This window comes from Crassostrea angulata, chromosome 4 (genome assembly GCF_025612915.1).
Source record: "Crassostrea angulata isolate pt1a10 chromosome 4, ASM2561291v2, whole genome shotgun sequence".
Lineage (NCBI taxonomy): Eukaryota > Metazoa > Mollusca > Bivalvia > Ostreida > Ostreidae > Magallana > Magallana angulata.
The window spans coordinates 3380843-3400168 of NC_069114.1; the positions used below are offsets into that span (position 1 = coordinate 3380843).

Genomic DNA, 19326 nt, shown 5'->3' on the forward strand with positions numbered 1-19326 from the left:
ATAATGGGGAAGACAAATGACATTTTTGAATGTTTTTAATTTGAGGAATTGAGCGCATCGCATCGAGGTACAATTTTCTTCTTTTTTAATAAAATACAATTATTATCATAAATTTTTTTTATTATACAATAACTAGTAGGTAGTTGAGGAAGAAAATGTACATGTACATGTTAACCCTCATATATTTTGATGACTTTATTAAGTGGGGAGAGGGGGAAGGAGAACAAAAATATAGGGAATTGGAAGTTAACAGTGTGCCCCTACCATATTTAGTTTTATACCTTGCATGGGATTTTCTTATTCTCGGTAAGAATAGTATTCGATAAAGGTACAATGTCCAAGATTACGTGTATGCAAAAACAGTTTTAAATTCGAAAACATTACAATATTTATTTTTTGTTATTCTACCGTTTATTCTAATGTTTATATTATGACCATTTATAGGAATGTAAATTAGCTCATGTTTAATTATGAAGTAGGTCTGTTCTGTTGTGAGGTTGTTTTTTTTTTTTTGAAGCAAATAAACGAGAAACACGCAGAAAGACTATGCCACGTCTACATTTGTGTGAATGACAATTCAAATGCAACAGAAAAACATCCTGATTGTAAAGATGGTCATAAGATGACAATAAATTTTTACAAGTCTGTCGCACACGCAGCAAGACTGTTGTGCTGTGAAATTCTACGATATCAAGGTAAATTTTTATACTATAATTAAAATATAAAGAATAAAATCATGTCATTTTTGTTATACTATTAAACTCAGTTGATAAAAATAAGCATAACATTTCTAAATTTTTTGTCGAACGCCCATCCTTTGTTTTCATAACCACAAGGCCTCTTGCCGTTAAGCAACCCGTTCCTTTTTATTAAGGTAATGGCTACACCCCTTTAAATACACACACACACACACACACACACACACACACACACACACACACACACACACACACACACACATATATATATATATATATATAGTTAAATCCAAAAAATATCGCAGTGTCCGGTTTTATATATAGAACATTTGAAAAACGAAAGACAACACAGAGTAAAACGTTAGCGCTTTCATTCAATCTTCAGACGTTTTTAAAATAACAATTACGTTACTTGGTGACGTCTACAATACAATGACGTCATAGTTAAAGTTAACGTAGTAGAGGGATATTGCCGCGTAATCTATAGGGTAATTCAATGAAATATATACACAATACATAAAAAAGTTAAATTATAGCAGTCTGTTGAGGCAAGGATTTAAAGTTTGAATAAAATGTTTTTCTTTTTCTCTTCTTTCCGTTGCACTCTCTGTAAAAAGTTTATAAAATGGAAACCCTTTAAATTGCCCGCTTCCGCATACATCGATGTGCTCGCTGAGTTTTATTTTCCGGTACTCTGGGTCTTTAATTTGCTGTTTATGCACCCGGATTCTTGTTCTTAATGTTGTCCCTGTTTCGCCGATATAAAATTTGTTGCAACCATCACATATAATGGTATATATTAAATTTTTGGAATGACATGACATGTCCGAATTTATGCGGAATTGTTTTCCTCTGAAGTCAACCGAGCTGCCTTGTTTTAAAAACGGACATGTGCCGCATCGTATGTCTCCACATTTAGATACCGTTTTTATTGACGTATTAATTGTAGATGGACAGAGTATTCTCTTAAGGTTCTTTGGTTGCCTTTTACTGTTAATAAACTTGAGTTTGGTTAAATCGCGAGCCATATCTTCATCTGTTTTGAGAACTCCGTTGAGATGATTGACCACTGGAGCTATATTCGGGTTCCTAGGGTTATGGGTAGTAACAAGCGGTAATATGTTGGTTTCCTTGTTGTTCTGTAAAATTGGATTAATAAGATTCTGTCTATCTATTCCTTTGGCCTTCATTATTCCGTCGTTGATAAGGTTGATAGGGTAATGCTGGTCAGTTAAAAATTGTTTTAATTCGTTGAGACGCTGATTTCTTGTTTTCTCATCACTGACTATAGTACATATTCTCCTGGCAAGGTTGTAAGGGATGCCCCTCTTTATATGTCGTGGATGGGACGATCCAAAATGCAAATATTGATGAGTATCTGTACTCTTGTAGAAGATATCTGTAGAAATTTTATCGTTCTCCTTCTTGACTAGAACATCTAAAAACGGAATTTTTGTGGAACTTTTTTCTAATGTGAATTTAATATCTGGATCTAGATCATTAAGAATATTTTTCAACCTTTGTAATTCCGAGTCTCCTTTATTCCATATGATGAAACAATCATCTAGACATCTTTTCCAGTTCTTTTTCAGAGTCTGGCTGAATTCTTCACCGAATTCCTCATTTGTCTTTTTATACAGACTTTCTTCTAAAAATCCTAAGCATAATGTAGCGTATGTTGGGGCCATTTTAGTTCCCATGGCTGTACCTTTGATTTGATGAAAGTATTTGCCATTAAACGTAAATACATTATTCTTTAAAACCAAGTCTGTAGCCTCCAATAAAAACTCCTTTGTAAATCTGTTATCAATGTCCGTTCTGCAATTATCAATCCAGAAATTCAAAGCTGTAAGTCCTAGTGTATTGCTTATATTAGTGTACAAGTTGACTACATCCAAGCTTACTAGTTCAGCATCAGGATCCACTTGTTCCGGCAGATGTCGTAGAAAATCTAAGTCATCCCGGATGAAACTTTTTACATTTTGACATAGTGGTTTCAAAATGATATCCAATAAATTGCTGAGTCGTTGGGTGTATATATATATATATATATATATATATATATATATATATATATATATATATATATATATATATATATATATATATATCTTCAGACAGTTATAAAAAATTAAAAAGTTTTTAATTTTGTATAACTGTCTGAAGAGCCGACATGGCTGAAAGCACTAACAGTAAACAATTTATTTAATTTGGACTGTCGCATTCTGTTTTATTTATTTAAGTATATATAAGTATATATATATAAACAAGAAACGTCCACAGAAAAGTTAATACTCACAGGAAAGATTCCTTTCAAAATGTAGGTATGTTTGTAAAAATCATGACCTCTAAAACAAAGTGCGACAAAGAGTTGTAACATATTTAAATCAAAGTACTGAAGAACTGACGGGAGTTGATTTTGTCGATGTTTATTTATTTTAAAATCAATGATATGTTATTTTTCATGACAAGTACATGTAGTTTCTAATTTGAATGACTTTTTTTACTCTTACATTTTTTCGACAAGAATGTCGAGAAACCCCCATATGAATCATGTTCAATAATATTTAAAGATAAAATTAATTCAATCAAACTATGTATCAGAGATAGAAATATTTCTCGAAAATTGTATGGATCCAAGCAATATTGAACTCTAGTCTCGTTCAACCAAACGCTCGGCTGACACCGTAAATCTCCGATAAGGATTTACGGAGACCACCGAGCGTCGAGTTGAACGAGACTATATTGAACTCTGGCGTAGGAATACATACGACTACAAAAAATATCTAAATTGTTCATACCATCTAAAATCTGACTATTTTCAAGGTATTTATAAATAGGTTTCCTTGAAAAACAATGCTTTAGCATACATTACATCGAATTAATTAATTATTTTCAAGAACTAAGTCTTGTAAGCGGTGATGATTCGTGCTGAGGTCCAAACACTGTCCCAGATAGCAAGCCCAACGTTGGCTTATGGTTGTAAGGTTGGCTACATATCGCTGTTGGTAGAACGACGTTGGACCAACATTGGACCAACCTTGTATTTATCACTGTTGGTGCATTGGCATCGTTCCAATATTGGATCAACGTAGTTCATCCAACGTTAGAACATAAACATTGTGCCAACGTTGGGCCAATATCAAATTGATCTCGGTGGGCGCGAATACACTGCACCGATGTCGGGCCAACGGACAAAAATGTGTGAAATGTCTAAAATATAACGGTTACTTTAAATATAAATGTATTCAAATTAATTTCAGATTTAGAATTTTAGTTGTTTATTTTTTTTTAAATGTACATGACTATATTATGTGTGTCCATCATGAAGCATTTTACTTGTCTACACTTTGAATGAAATGCAGTATCAATGCATAGTAACTTTTCTGCACTCGTGAATGAAACATTGCCGCCAAAAGAACTGTGATCCATCAGAGTAACTTGATCTTATGCTATCATCATGGCTGCCTGTAGGAATAATGTAAGTATGCAGATGTTCTTTTACAGATTTTTTATTATAAATGGGTGATTATTATACAATAATGTTCTCAATACTTTTAAATGAAAATTTGAAAGCAAATTAAAGGCAATTTTCTTGTAAAGACATCCTCCTGCTGATGTTCAAACTCAGCTGTCTCCTATATTATTTGTGAAGATGAATAGAACCATGCAGTTTATCGGCTCAAGTTAAGGAACATCTAAGGTAACTGAATTTAATATTATGATAATATTCAATATTTAGGGTAGGAATTAAAGGCACAATTTTTTATCAATGATGTGAGATGATCAGAATAGGTCATGGCAAAATAATATAATTATCCTCAATGCAGCTTTATTAAATACTTCTCTCGTATGTTTGTATGATAAATCATCGGCATGATATGCTGATAATATTATATCAGAAGCTGTGGGTCTTGCACGGATCTAAAGAAGGTCGAATATATCCCCCCCCCCCCCCCTCCGCGCCCCTGGCCTCCTCCCCGGAAAATTCAAATTGACTTATTTACAGTAAAAAAGCAGTAATATTGCAAAAAAAAAAATTCTGACACACAAATTAAAACTGTGCACAGTAAAATAGACCCTCTTCCTTCAAACAAATTTATTTGTTATATATCGTTATATATTGAGGATTTTTTCTGCATTATTATTTTTATGATGTAAATGCAATTCTATTTATATCAATTTATTTTTTCCATTTTATATGATTATTTTTTTAATTTACAACAGCATTTTGCGAAAACGGGCTTTTGAAGTTATCAACGAGGTCAAAACTAGAGACCTTAACTGGAACTGAACTAAACATAGTGACCAAACGCATTTATTGTGATTCGTTATTCATATGATTGGGAAAGGGGATGAAAATAGGAGTAAAGAAAACAAATGAAGAAGATTGAAGGGATGTGGAAGTATATAGATCGACTATAAAAAACTATTTGAAAATTTGAATATTGATTATATTTCTGTGAGAAAACAATAAAGAATAGACTTACTGTTAATCTTTGTGAGATTGTTTTAAAAGGACAAAGTTTGGGGAATATTGGTTGGATTAAATTGTTGCCCCAACATTGGGCCAACATTAAAACTGTCAATCTACTGACAATGGGCCAACGTCACGCCAGCGTGTTGGTGTAATGTTGCGCCGATTAGCAAAATTACATTGGGCCGATGTTAGTTTCCGACATTGGACCCACATTAATGATAACATCGGGCCAACGCTGGGCCAATATAAGCTTGCTATCTGGGGTTTCACTTTCGGTTTGTCTGAGTGACTGCATAGGAGAGTTGATTAAAATCAACTCCCAAAGAGGGTAACATTTGGACAGTATTGAGAAGTTATTCAATTTTAGATCTATAGGGTTGCTGAGATTACTTCAGTTCCAATTTATTTTAGGTTTGAATTAAAATTGCAATACTTTTGGTTCAATGGAAACTAAATGAGCAAAAGTTTGACTCCTTTTTTAGATGCGTGATGTGGTCAACTACATTTTTTGTTTGTTTCATTAAATGTATTTATTCTTGAATTGTTTTTATTTTGCAGGAAAAAGTGATGATATAGAGGACGATGATACGGATGAGCGTATTTCTGATCTCTTACTGTGGACAATATTTGCCAATAGAAAGGAACTTGCTGAAATATTTTGGCTTAAAAGCAAAAACCATCTTTGTATGTGTTTTATAAATGATCAACCAGGATTTTAGTTGCTTGTGCTGATATATTTTGTTTCACTGACATTGATTTGAATAAAATTCTAGTGTTTTTATGGGACGGTTGTCATATCAGTGACAATATATATTTGTTACAGTGACAGGCCTAATCTGTGCGGCAATTCTTCAAAAGCTCTCAAAGAAAGCCGACAATGTCAAAGAACAAATATTATCAAATGAACTTGAGAACCATTCAAAGTAAGAACTACAGTACATGCAACAAAAACCGAACATTTAACTTGTTTAGATTTTCAAATACATAATCTTTTTTAGCAATAAACTTAACTTTGTTTATTTTGTTTCTTTTACTTGGAGTTTGTTATTTTGTTATTACATTTCATCAAATCTTTAATAACAGTGCATTCATATAGATTGTTTGAACAACGTTGTATCAGCATCATGGACATAATGTTCGAAGAGGACACACGAAATGCAATTGATTTGATGGATGACGAGGCAACTATCTGGGGAATTCATTCCAGCCCATTAACTTTTGCTTATGAAAATTTTATGTATGATGTCGTAGCCCACACCTGCTCTCAGAAGAACATGAACAAACAGTGGTACAACACCTTGGCACCAGATCTAAAACCATTCATGATGGCAAGTATTATCTATAGAAATAGTCAATAAAACCCAAACAGGACAACGTTTTGGATTTGAATCTTATAGGAATTGTCACGTGAATAAATAAAACTGTTAGTTTATGGTCTTTTAAAATATATTTAAAAAGTGTTAATTTGGTGCATTTTATTTAAGTAATAAACTTTAAATATCGTTGCGTAAATGTCAGCAAAACAATAAACTATTAGAGACATGTATTATGTTATTCAAACATGTATCAATATGTTCTGTAAGTGATAAAACATGATTAACAGTGCTCTGTCCTGTATTCTTTTAATTGTTATAATCAAAATGATGTGAAATAAGGCACAATTTACTGAACCATATCTATATAAACCAACCAAAATTATAAGCACATTCAATATTAACAAATATTCTCAGATTTTCTTTAAATATATTTGCAGTCTGCGATCAGCAAGCCAAAATTATTTTTTACTGCGCCTTTGACGAAATATGTATTTAATTACGTAAGTAGATGGGCCTTAATTTTTTATTCACTTTCAAATGTTTCTTTTCTAAGCAATGTGCAATTAACAGATATAAACAAGGCACTGAAGTGTTATTAAAAGCCAACCAATCTCTTGAAACTCCTATAAGAATAACGCATTTGTGTTTAATGCTTTAATTCGCATATATCTCTTGATACTTATCATAAGATTGAATTTTATTTAAATCAATACATTGTATCAAATTATAATTAACTGTAAAAAAAATCAAAAATTGAAAATAAAATAACATCAAAGTCAAGTCGAATACATTTACAGACTTTAGATTAAATTGTGTATTCAAACTAACAAAATATTTCTTTTATTTGTTTAGATGATGTTTTTTACAATGTTGGTGATGTACAGTGCATTTGTTCTGACAAGTATTAGCACTAAATACTACGTTTTAGACATTGCACGAGTATTTGAATACTATGTTTACTTCTGGGGAGCTGGAGATTTCATCGAAGAACTCATCAGCTGTTTTGTAATATCAATAATTTTTAATCAATATCGAGTTTCTTTAATTATAAGCAAATTGAGTTAAGGCAACAATAAATCAATTAAGATTTGACAGACATACAGTGTTGAGATATAAAACATATTGCACAGTTCATTAAAGAATTATTTACCGATTCAATACTGTAAACAATTATCCAATTAGTTGATTTATTTACAAGGGCTGTTTGGAGACAAGAGGTCGCTCCCACAGAAACTACTGGTCACGAATGAAGAGATACCTTTACGACTTCTGGAATCTGGTAGATCTGCTTTCATACGCATTGCTCATTGCGGCACTGTTCGTTCGGCATTTTTATATCGATGAGACATTCACTATTGCCAGGCGAATGTTCGCTCTGTCCTTGCTAGTTATGTATCTTAGATTCTTGGAAGTATTTCTCATTCACAGAAAAATGGGACCCACTCTTATCATGATAAAAGAGATGGTAAACATTTTTTTAACCATTACTTGTTTTTATTTATATCAATTTTCAATAACACTTCATTAAAAATAGTCAAATATAAAACAATGCATTCCACTTACGTTCTTATCTTTGTTTTAAGCTTAAAGATTTGTTAGGTTTCTTAATCTTGGCTGTATTTGTGGTGTTGGGAGTTGGAATTTACTACCATGCTAACATTTGGCCGGATCACCAAACAATATGGAACGGAGATTGGACTAACTGGAGAATTTGGACAATTATTTACTACCCGTACTGGCAGCTCTACGCTGAGCTTAACCTTGAATCTCTAGACGGTAATCTATTTATTTCTTTTCCGTGTCTTGTTCATGATTGTGTTTTAATTGTAATATTAACGTCAATAATTTTTTTTAAATTAACTAATGAAAAAATAGAAACCGAAGGCTCATATGATTTTTTTCTGATCAAGTTTTTCCTTTGTCAGTCTTCGTCATTGTCATCGTTGTCGTAGACTTTTAACATTTTCAACTTTTCCCTAAAATTACTTGGTCAATTTTATCCATACTTTGCACAAAGCAACCTGTTGGTTAAAAGGGTAGATAACGGGAAATAGAGTGAAAAAAGGGTAGGGTTATCTAAATATTCTCAAGAACCGAAAACTTGCAATGTCTTATCTTTATCATTTACTTTCTAACATATGGTAGATTTAAGTTTGTTCATATACTGGCCTCCCCCTCCCTCCCTCGGGGTCAAAAAGGGGCCCTCAAAGAGATTTAATTTGAATAGAAAAAAAAAAAAAAAAAAAAAAAAAACCCAGCACTTAAATGATTCTACTTAATAACTGAAAAGCGATGCTTTGTGGAAAAGTTATACACAAAAGCTATTATAGCATATTCTATGTTTGGTATATTGCTTTCAAAACTGTTAGTCTGTCCGATGGGGCAAGGGTTGAATTATAAAACTATACTAAAACAAGCATCTACTATCTTTTCATGTGTACAATTATTTCAAATTGAAGTAAGTAGAATCATTATCTCTTTCAAATATATATATTCATAGGTTAGAAAAATTAAACAAAAATCTTAGTACTGAAGTCAAATTAATGTCGGGGTCAATATTCACAAAACCATAAACAACCGAATTAAGGTATCCGATCAATAATAGCCCAGATTCAATGAATTTGGGTGCATAACAGAAATGTATGTGCTTAATACTCAGTATATTTTGACACAATTTTCATGTTTAAGTATCAATATGTAAGGGTGGAATGGGTCCTAATTAATTACCTTAATTTTCCTTTTCTTGAAGAAGTGCGCCCCTTTGCTTTATTCTATAAAATATTATTTTTTTAAAAATCCATACAGTATTAAAAAAATTTTCAATAGTTTTGGTATTCCTTATGATAAAATTCATCTTTCCACCAAATCATTTTTTGATCTTCCTAGTATTTTCTTTTAAAAAATGTGCTTATCCCCGTGGACCATCATGCAATCTTCATTAATTGATTACTGCTTATTTAACAATATTTTTGAAAATTTCTCTCGGTAAATATTTTTCTACTCTAAAATACTTTAGATTAATATCAAAGTATTAAATACATGATGGATATTCAAGGTTGAAAAATTAGGTCCTAATATGGATCGGATACCTTAATCCGAAAGTGAATGAAGCATAGGCATTTGTTATGCACAGTCTGAATCTGTTTTTTGCAGCTAATTACCTTAATTAAACAAGTAACCTTAACCTAGTTATACTAACTTACTGATTTTAAGTCAATTATATTATTTGGATACATAACAGAAAGAAACTTTAAACTTGAGAAAATACAACTAAGAACATAATTATATATGTTAATGATTTCCCCAACATAGATTTGTTTTTCTGAAGTTATATCTCTTATCACACGGCCATTAGTCTTTTTAAAACAAGTACCTTAATTACAGTTTGTAAAAAGCATGTATTTTCATCTGTTATAGCTTAGTTTTATTTAATGTCTACTGATATTACTAGATAGTGTAAAACATATTTAGTTCGTTCATCTAAACATATCAATAAAGTGTATAAAACTATAATTCATTTTAAGTAGTGTTATAAATTATCAATAGAGGTATTCATGTAATGTATGTTCCTTTCATTTACCCAATTATGTACGGAAACATTATTATGTTTATCCCTCAATCAAAACCTTTAAATCTGCATATGCTAAGTGTTTTTTTATTAGCTCACCTGAGCTGAAAGCTCAAGTGAGCTATTCTGATCACATTTTGTCTGTCGTCCGTCTGTCCGTCTTTCTGTCTGTCCGTGTCCGTCTGTCCGTAAACTTTTCACATTTTCAACATCTTCTCAAGAACTACTGGGCCAATTTCAACCAAACTCTACACGAATCATCCTTAGGCAAAGGGGATTCAAAGTTGTGAAAATTAAGGGCCACACTCGTTTTTAAGGGGAGATAATTAGAAATTAATGAAAAATTTCGAGAAATTTTCAAAAATCTTCTTCTCAAGTACCAGAAAGCCAGGAAAGCTGAAACTTGTGTGGAAGCATCCTCAGGTAGTGTAGATTCAAAATTGTGAAATTCATGACCCCCGGGGGTAGGATGGGGTCACAATGGGGGGGGGGGGGTCGAAGTTTTACATAGGAATATATAGAGTAAATCTTTAAAAATCTTCTTCTCAGAAACTAATCAGCCAGGAAAGCTGAAACTTGTGTGGAAGCATCCTCAGGTACTGTAGATTCACAGTTGTGAAAATCATGACCCCCAGGAGTAAAGCGGTGCACAATGGAGGGTCGAAGTTTTACATAGGAATATATAGAGTAAATCTTTGAAAATCTTTTTCTCAGAAACTAATCAGCCAGGAAAGCTGAAACTTGTGTGGAAGAGTCCTCAGGTAGTGTAGATTCAAAGTTGTGAAAATCATGACCCCCAGGGGTAAAGCAGGGCACAATGGGGGTCGAAGTTTTACATAGGAATATATAGAGTAAATCTTTAAAAATCTTCTTCTCAGAAACTAATCAGCCAGGAAAGCTGAAACTTGCGTGGAAGCATCCTCAGGTAGTGTAGATTCAAAGTTGTGAAAATCATGACCCCCAGGGGTAGGGTGGGGCCACAATGGGAGGTCGAAGTTTTACAAAAGAATATATAGAGTAAATCTTATAAAGTAAATATTTAAAAATCTTCTCAGAACGCGGGGGTGTTAAGGAAGCATATGGAATCTGAGTTACATGTAATTCCGGTAAATCACAAATCTTAGTTATTATGTACATATTCAAATATATAAGCAACGAAACGTAGACCAAAAACAAATAAAAAATACTGAAGACAATTTTTGCCAGAAATTAGTTTGTATTACGTAGATTTACACATTAATGACGTCATGACTAAAGTTGAATGTCGTGTGAATTTGATCGGAAAGCATTGTAAACATATTCAAAATATAATTAATCTAAGAACTCTAATAAAGTATTATGGTGTGATTTATTGAGAATTGAACATAAGGATACTGGGGGAGATGTTAGTTTTATAAATTATTCGCTAAAAGGTATGTAAATTTGCTTTTAATTATCGGCCAGGCTTTCCTCTGTCGTTGTTTACGATATAAAAATCCGACTAGAACAACACTACCCCGTGTATATTGAACTTGAAATTTTATATGTATCGTTAGTTTGATAAATGCTTAAATTGAAAAGTGCTACTATAATCCCATGGCGTGTGTTGTTTTAATGCAATTTGCCGTTTTCCGTGCAAACTTTATAAAAGTTGGGAAGGTTTTACGAGAACCGGATGGATAACTTTTTAATAAGGAAAAACATAGGATTCTAGCAGCGGTTTTAAATAAATTGAGATGTTTTGCCTTCACTTGGTATGTTTATTTTATTTTGGAAACCGCGGGGTAGTATTGTTCTATCTCATTTTATGTTAAGGAAGATACGTAAGCTATTTATAGTTGTCACGTGATAACGCACCAATGTGGCAGTGATGTACTACCCGATTTTATTGCACTGACATCTATTTTAAAGGATAATACTAAGTTTTTGATCTTATTTAAAATATTTTTTTTAATTTCACGATTTTGAATACAACAGTCAAAATAAGACGGCATATTGCCCATATGCTTCCTTAACACCCCCGCGAAACTAATCAGCCAGGAAAGCTGAAACTTGTGTGGAAGCATCCTCAGGTAGTGTAGATTCAAATTTGTGAAATTCATGATCCCTGGGGGTAGGGTGGGGCACAATGGGGGGTCGAAGTTTTACATAGGAATATATAGAGTAAATATTTAAAAATCTTCTTCTCAGAAACTAATCAGCCTGGAAAGCTGAAACTTGTGTGGAAGCATCCTCAGGGAGTGTAAATTCAAAGTTGTGAAAACATGACCCCCAGGGGTAGGGTGAGGCCACATTGGGAGGGGGGGTGTTAAAGTTTTACAAAGGAATATATAGAGTAAATCTTTGAAAATCTTCTTCTCAGAAACTAATCAGCCAGGAAAGCTGAAACTTGTGTGGAAGTATCCTCAGGTAGTGTAGATTCAAAGTTGTGAAAATCATAACCCCCGGGGGCAAGGTGGGGCCACAATGGGGTGGTCAAAGTTTTACATAGGAATATATAGAGTAAATCTTTAAAAATCTTCTTCTCAGAAACTAATCAGCAAGAAAAGCTGAAACTTGTGTGGAAGCATCCTCAGGCAGTGTAGATTCAAAGTTGTGAAATTCATGATCCCTGGGGGTAGGGTGGGGCCACAATGAGGGGTCGAAGTTTTACATAGGAATATATAGAGTAAATCTTTGAAAATCTTTTTCTCAGAAACTAATCAGCCAGGAAAGCGGAAACTTGTGCTGAAGTATCCTCAGGTAGTGTAGATTCAAAGTTGTGAAAACATGATCCCTGGGGGTAGGGTGAGGCCACATTGGGGGGGGGGGGGTTGTTAAAGTTTTACAAATGAATATATACAGTAAATCTTTTAAAATCTTCTTCTCAGAAACTAATCAGCCAGATGATTCTTTATAATTGTTAAGACTTTGGCTCCAGGACAATTCTTCGGCCTCACAAGAAGGTTCAGAGTTTGATGTAGAGTAATATCCCATATATAAACAATTGTAAAGGATCTTTTTGAGGACTGCAATACTCAACATGTGATATGACTATAAAATCATCCTGTTAGAAAAGGGACTATTGATTATAAACATAAGAATATCCAGGGGGGGAAATGGATTTTATTTTTACAGGATCTACATGTATTATTGTACATTGTCCAGATTGTTTGTATTATGACTTCATTAAGCTGATTTTATCATACCCATTGTTCCTCAGGTGAGCGATGTGGCCCATGGGCCTCTTGTTAATGTATACTTCCACATTTTGATATCCTATTTATATTAAGCGTGTGTTGACTTTCGGGATTGTCATCATTATTATATTTGTTTAATTACAATTATTATTAGGTAGCGACCAATCAGATTGCACCAATATAACCTCTATTTGGGAAGCTGACCCCTCTATTAACCGTTGTCCCCAAGAGGACTGGACAGTACAGGCAGTAGCAGCCATCTACCTTTTGTTCTCGAACCTATTATTGGTCAACCTTGTTATTGCTATGTTCAGGTAAAACGAAGCAATATTTTACTCACATGTATATCTATCAGTCAACAACAATTATGTCAATGACGAAAGCAAAAGGTTTAAAAATACACGTTGAAATGTTTACATATACTAGTACAAGCAATATTGTCTGGATGACGACATTTTTTCATATTAAACTCGTTTTTTGTTGGGTGTGTATGTACAATTTTCATATACATGTATTTCTTGTGAACCAGAAGTATTGTTTGCTATACAGACAAATAACAATAAAGTAATTGTTTGTAGCTATACATTTGAGAGAGTACAAGAAAATTCGGAAAAATTATGGCGCTTTGAGCGGTACACTGTAATCAATGACTATGACTGGCGGATTCCGTCACCCATCAACCTGATTTTTCTCCCCTATCGCTTCATTGTACGTCCAGGTAAGCAAACAGTGAGGCAAACACGAAAGTTTATATCAGTATGATTATTACAGCAGAATTAAATGTTAAAATAACCCGATGGAATATTTTAATGAATTGACAAAATTTTAAAAGATTGAGCAAAAACGCCATACATTGTCATGTTATTGCTTTTTTTCTTCATTTATTTGTCTAATGTCTATTTGTTTACTTTTTTATTGTATTGTTTTATTTTGTTTTGTTCTTAAAGACTTTTTAACTAAAAAAATAGTTATTATAATATATACATGTACACTTAAATGAAAAAAAAAAACGAAGACCAATACATTAAACAAATAAACAAACTTTAAAAAACTTCCTTTATATTTATAGGAATATGTTGCCTTAAGGATGACAATGATAGTAAGGATCATTTAATTAAGGAATACCGGCAGAACTTTCAGGAAGTAACAGCGCTAAGAATTCTTGACAAACTTTAAAAAAGTGACTGAAAAAGTGTTGTTATCTTAAATATTTGTTGACAAGTTTTATCATACTGTACATGTAGCATGATAAATATTAAAGTTATATAGTTACATATCCAATATCTAATTTATTACGATAATAACAATATCATTTGTATCCTTCTTTTGTTATTCTTGTACAGTTTATCGGGTTTAATTCTTTTGACTGTTATCCGTATCTCCTGATTTGTTTTAGCACGTGCACTTGTGTTTTCATCTGTTTACAATATTATCCTTATCACTGTGATTTCTATAGTTCTAAAGTAGACGTATTACAAGAAGACTATGCATCTTAATTAATTTCTATCAGTTGATTGTCTACATGTGAGATCGCGGGATATCTGAGTCATATTTTTAAAAAAATTACATACCCAGGAACAATGAATAAACAATGACTCTAATTTATGATTTCATACCACTAGTTCCGGTTTCATTAACAAAGCATCAGTGTATTAAGTAATTATGATACTATCTTTCATTTTACAAGTTCTCAAATAAAAAGAACAATATTGATTAATAAATTGTTAGAAAAAATCAATCAATCTTTTAGTTGACGAAAGTGTAAATGTGTGCAAGTCAGAATAAAAAGACGGAGGGTTGGACTTAGAGATCACCAGGTAGATGCCAGGCATAATAGAAAAAGTATGATGTCGATATTATAACCGAGTAATTCGGAATGAAGGGGATTAAAATATTCCAATTACAACATGCTAATTCTGTTGCGAACTGAATTTTGAGTCGGGTTTTAAAATTGACTCGATGGTCATTTTTTTAACATTTGACTTTGAAAACAAATATATTGAATTTATGTTTGTTGTAGTCTTAACAGTATCAGGAGTTAAAATCGCTATCCACTGCACCGTATGTGTATTCAAAGAAAAAAATATAAAATAAAAATCGTAATGCGACATATAAACAGGGAGAGAATATCACAAGGATTTAATCCAAATGATCATTTAAAAAATATATAGAATGCATAGGACAACCGACTAACATTTACTAACTAAACGCTACTAGTACTGCCATCTATGACCGGAATGTAAAATAATGATAAACTCTAACAGAACAATGCATCTACTGGACTATAACACCATCAACTGAGAACAGAGAAAACCTCCAATCTCAAAATAAAAGAACGCAAATTCAACATATTTTTAATTCTGAAAAGAGATATGTAAATATTTTGAATTTACTTGGAGGGTGTAAATTTAAAATTTACAACATGATAAGTTGTTAAGTTGTAAGGTTAGTATATACACCGTTTACACCGTTTACACGAATTTTAGTCCAATTCACGCAACTTGCACTTATTCTTACAGCGATTCTTGCAGATAGCTCACAGTTGATGTTAAAGATATAATGTTTCATTGTATTTCCTCCATCATTTCTGTGGATAGAACATTGTCCCCCACCCCTCCATCTTTTTTCTCCGTGAAGGTGTACTTATTTTACTGTAATACAGTTTTTCAAATGCGTCTCTATGCTGTACAATAAAGTATCAGGAAACACATTTGTGAAACTGTACAGAATATATCACAAATCACACACTTTATAAATAATCCGATCATGCAATACAAAAGTAACTAAAATTCCGTCTGTCTCTGAACAACGCTAACTTATCTATAAACCACGCGGTAAAATTATCACATCATTTGCGATAGAGGCCCAAATAGGGGAGAAGAAATTCAAAATTTACGACAGGACAGATGAATTCTTAAACTAATCAGGTAAAGTTGGTTTTAAATGTTGTTATACATATTATACATATTTTTTTAAAACAAATTTGAAAAAGAATGTAACGAAGATAACCTAGGTATTAAAGAATGTTCTAAATTTAGTTCACGTGTCACGGGGTCGTTATTCCTAGTACAAAATAAACAAAAGAATGCATGGTTCAGTTTTCCAACGTTACTTTATTATGATGAATGACAATGATAATGCTGAGAAGGTGACCAAATTCACCTTTAGTAGAACTTTAACGTATTGTGATGACAGTCTCAATCTATTAAAACAGACAAGTCGTAAAATTGTCGCTGTCTGATGGCAAACGAGTTAAGTTTTAAAACCATGGTGCAAAACATTATAAATTGAGTGCTATCACTCACACATGCGCACTGACCATACACACCCATAAAACCTACTTCCAAATATAGACATTCTGTAGCTATGAATCACAACACAAAATAACACAATCACGTGACAGAACACGAATACCAGTCAAACATGAGTGAACCATGAATGAGTTAATAATGAAATGTATGGATGAATGAATAAGTAAATAAATGATTTCATAAATACTATTTATATAATAGTGTTGTGTTGTGCATGTACTATGCCTAAATAGTAGTCAGGGTTTGATACATGGTGCACGAGCCGGAGGCGAGTGCACTATGTATCAAACCCTGACTACTATTTAGGCGAGTGCACTATGTATCAAACCCTGACTACTATTTAGGCATAGTACATGCACAACACAACACTATTGTTATTATTATGCCGACTGTTAAATATACTGACGTGCTTTGCTATAAGTAACTCTGACGTTCGAGTGTTGACAAGTCCCTTAAAATAATCACCGGAAAAGCAAGCGTTTGTTGTTGCTTTTCAAATTACGTGTAATCAATTGATTTGATTGTTTATTTAATCAACAAGTTGTTGTACAATAAAAAGTCAACAAAGGTTTATGATCTTTTCAAGAAATAGAGAGACGTTTGGCCTTACCGAGAAAACTCGAAATGTTTAGCAGACGAAATCTCAGTGAATTTTTTTTCTTGAACATTATTTATCAAGCGTCATTTAAAAAAGCGTTTTTGTGATTGTCATGTAGAATTTCTTTGAAAAATGTTCAGTCAATTTGTTCAAAAGTTTATAGCGAGCGCAGCTCGCCGGCGCTGCAAGCGAGCTCTACCGGCAAGGCGTGTGTGAATAGAAAATTCGGACTAGTTGCACATTCATTCAACGGATTTTTTTGGCGTCAGTAAATCGGACCAGTAATGCATCGTTTTAATCGTCCCAGTAGTTCCCTGTAATCATGGCAATTTTTATCACTTCACACTCTCACGAGAATCAGCAAGACAAATTTAGACAGTAAAAACAATAACGATGTAAGCGACATGCAGTCAATGTTACCTTTAAAGTTAACCTCAGTACACTTTCAATCAAAAATAATCGTGTGACGTCACAAACGTTTACACATTGATCCGATATATTTTTTCGGAGTCAGTAAATTTTGACCCACAATTCATAGTACCAATGGTTTCCAACCTCACGTTCCAACATCACGTTCTCCCGAGAATCAAAGTAAAACCTTTGAAAAGCTTTTAAGATGTGTAATTTTAAGAACATCATGCTTTTTAAGTAAATAAAACAGTATACTTCGCATACTTTTATTTCTCAGGGGAGTTTTAAAGAGTAAGACGACACTTAACCAACTTCAGCTTTGACGTCACAATAAGCACTGATAAGGGGAAATTACTCTAATTGAAGTTATTGTAAATCTGCTGAAATGACCAAAATCCTCTTAAAATCTTGCAAAGGCTAAGATAAAGAACAGCTGACGAATAAGGACATTTCTTCAGATACAGGAAACAGTTGTAAATTGCACTAATTTGGATGAATGCTCACAAATATTTTATTCACTATAATTACGGTAATTTCCTGAAACGTAACGTTATACGTAGCAGCGCCTTTTTTTAAAGGGGGTGGGTGGGTGGATGGCAGCCTCATCCAAAAAATCTTTGCAAGCAAAAGAAAAATAAATCATGAAAATTCTAATCCTTCAGCTCTTTAGCAGTTCAATGGTTTCTTTATTTTCACTTCCATTTATTACATGCGGGGGGGGGGGGACAACACCATGTTCTTTTAACAAGATAAGCAAATATTTTTAAGCGTAAATTAAAAGTAAAATTAAACATTAATTATTTTTTTTTAAGTAGAGGGGCAAATCCATGGTAAGTCGATTTTCTATGCATAAATTGACAAAAATGAAAAAAGTTTTAGCATAGGATTAGAATTTATTATTCATAGTTTATAAGATTCATTCATTGCACTGCATCTCCTCTTTTAAAGTGATTGTGATTATGATTGATTGATTGATTTCCCCCTTTTTTTTGCAGTAGACATTTTTTCTTAAACTTACATATAAAACTTGACTCATCATATTTATATATTAAAATCTTTATTATTTAACAACATTGTATCTGAGATTAAACTATTGTTCTACATATAAATAAATAAATTATAACAAATCTTATAAACTATGAATAATGAAAATTTACTGAAAAATAGGTATGTTTTATTTTTTGGCATTCAAATTTCACGTTGTTAATTTTATTTTATTAATTTATTATAATTCATTGTTTGATCACATGCTGTGCTCGCCCCAACAGTCGCACCGTAAAACATATAAGGAAACTTTAACTTTAAAATTACCGTCAATAATGAAGTTTTTTTTTGGAAAAATGAATAATTTTAATTGCTTGATGTCAGTCGTATATATCTACGTTTTATATACCAAAATACCGGTGTGCATAATAACGGCTAATTCAGCGTAGCGGTAACGCGTTGGGCTTCATGCTAGAATCAATGATTTTAGCGTCGTGAGTTCGAAGCCCGCTGTCGGCGCTTGAAAGATTTTCGTTGAAAACATTTGCCGCGCTCAATTTCGGCATAGTATGCTTACGCTATATAAATCCTTTAATACTATGCAAAAATAGATGAGTATTGAATATATAGTGACAAACTGACAGAAGGCATAATAATGCCTAATATTATTTCTCACCGAACAAATATAGAGATATATGAGGTAGTCACGTGCTATGTTTAAACCAATGAAAGTGTGACATTTCAGTCCAAGGGAAAACAATAAATTTTATTCGATTGTATCCCTGCGACACATGCATAACAT

At 32.7% G+C, this 19326-nt stretch overlaps 1 protein-coding gene across 1 annotated transcript in view; it reads left to right on the forward strand.

Moving 5' to 3' along the window:
• LOC128180540 (transient receptor potential cation channel subfamily M member-like 2) overlaps positions 1-16025 on the forward strand; it is a 57812-nt gene extending 41787 nt beyond the window's left edge. Inside the window, exons 11-21 of the mRNA XM_052848656.1 lie at positions 518-695; positions 5737-5862; positions 6002-6101; positions 6275-6506; positions 6932-6994; positions 7347-7499; positions 7693-7959; positions 8078-8270; positions 13375-13534; positions 13799-13938; positions 14290-16025. Coding sequence (XP_052704616.1) covers positions 518-695; positions 5737-5862; positions 6002-6101; positions 6275-6506; positions 6932-6994; positions 7347-7499; positions 7693-7959; positions 8078-8270; positions 13375-13534; positions 13799-13938; positions 14290-14396 — 1719 coding nt within the window. The 3' untranslated portion in view covers positions 14397-16025. The remainder of the gene's footprint in view (positions 1-517; positions 696-5736; positions 5863-6001; positions 6102-6274; positions 6507-6931; positions 6995-7346; positions 7500-7692; positions 7960-8077; positions 8271-13374; positions 13535-13798; positions 13939-14289) is intronic.
• Positions 16026-19326: the final 3301 nt, after the last annotated feature.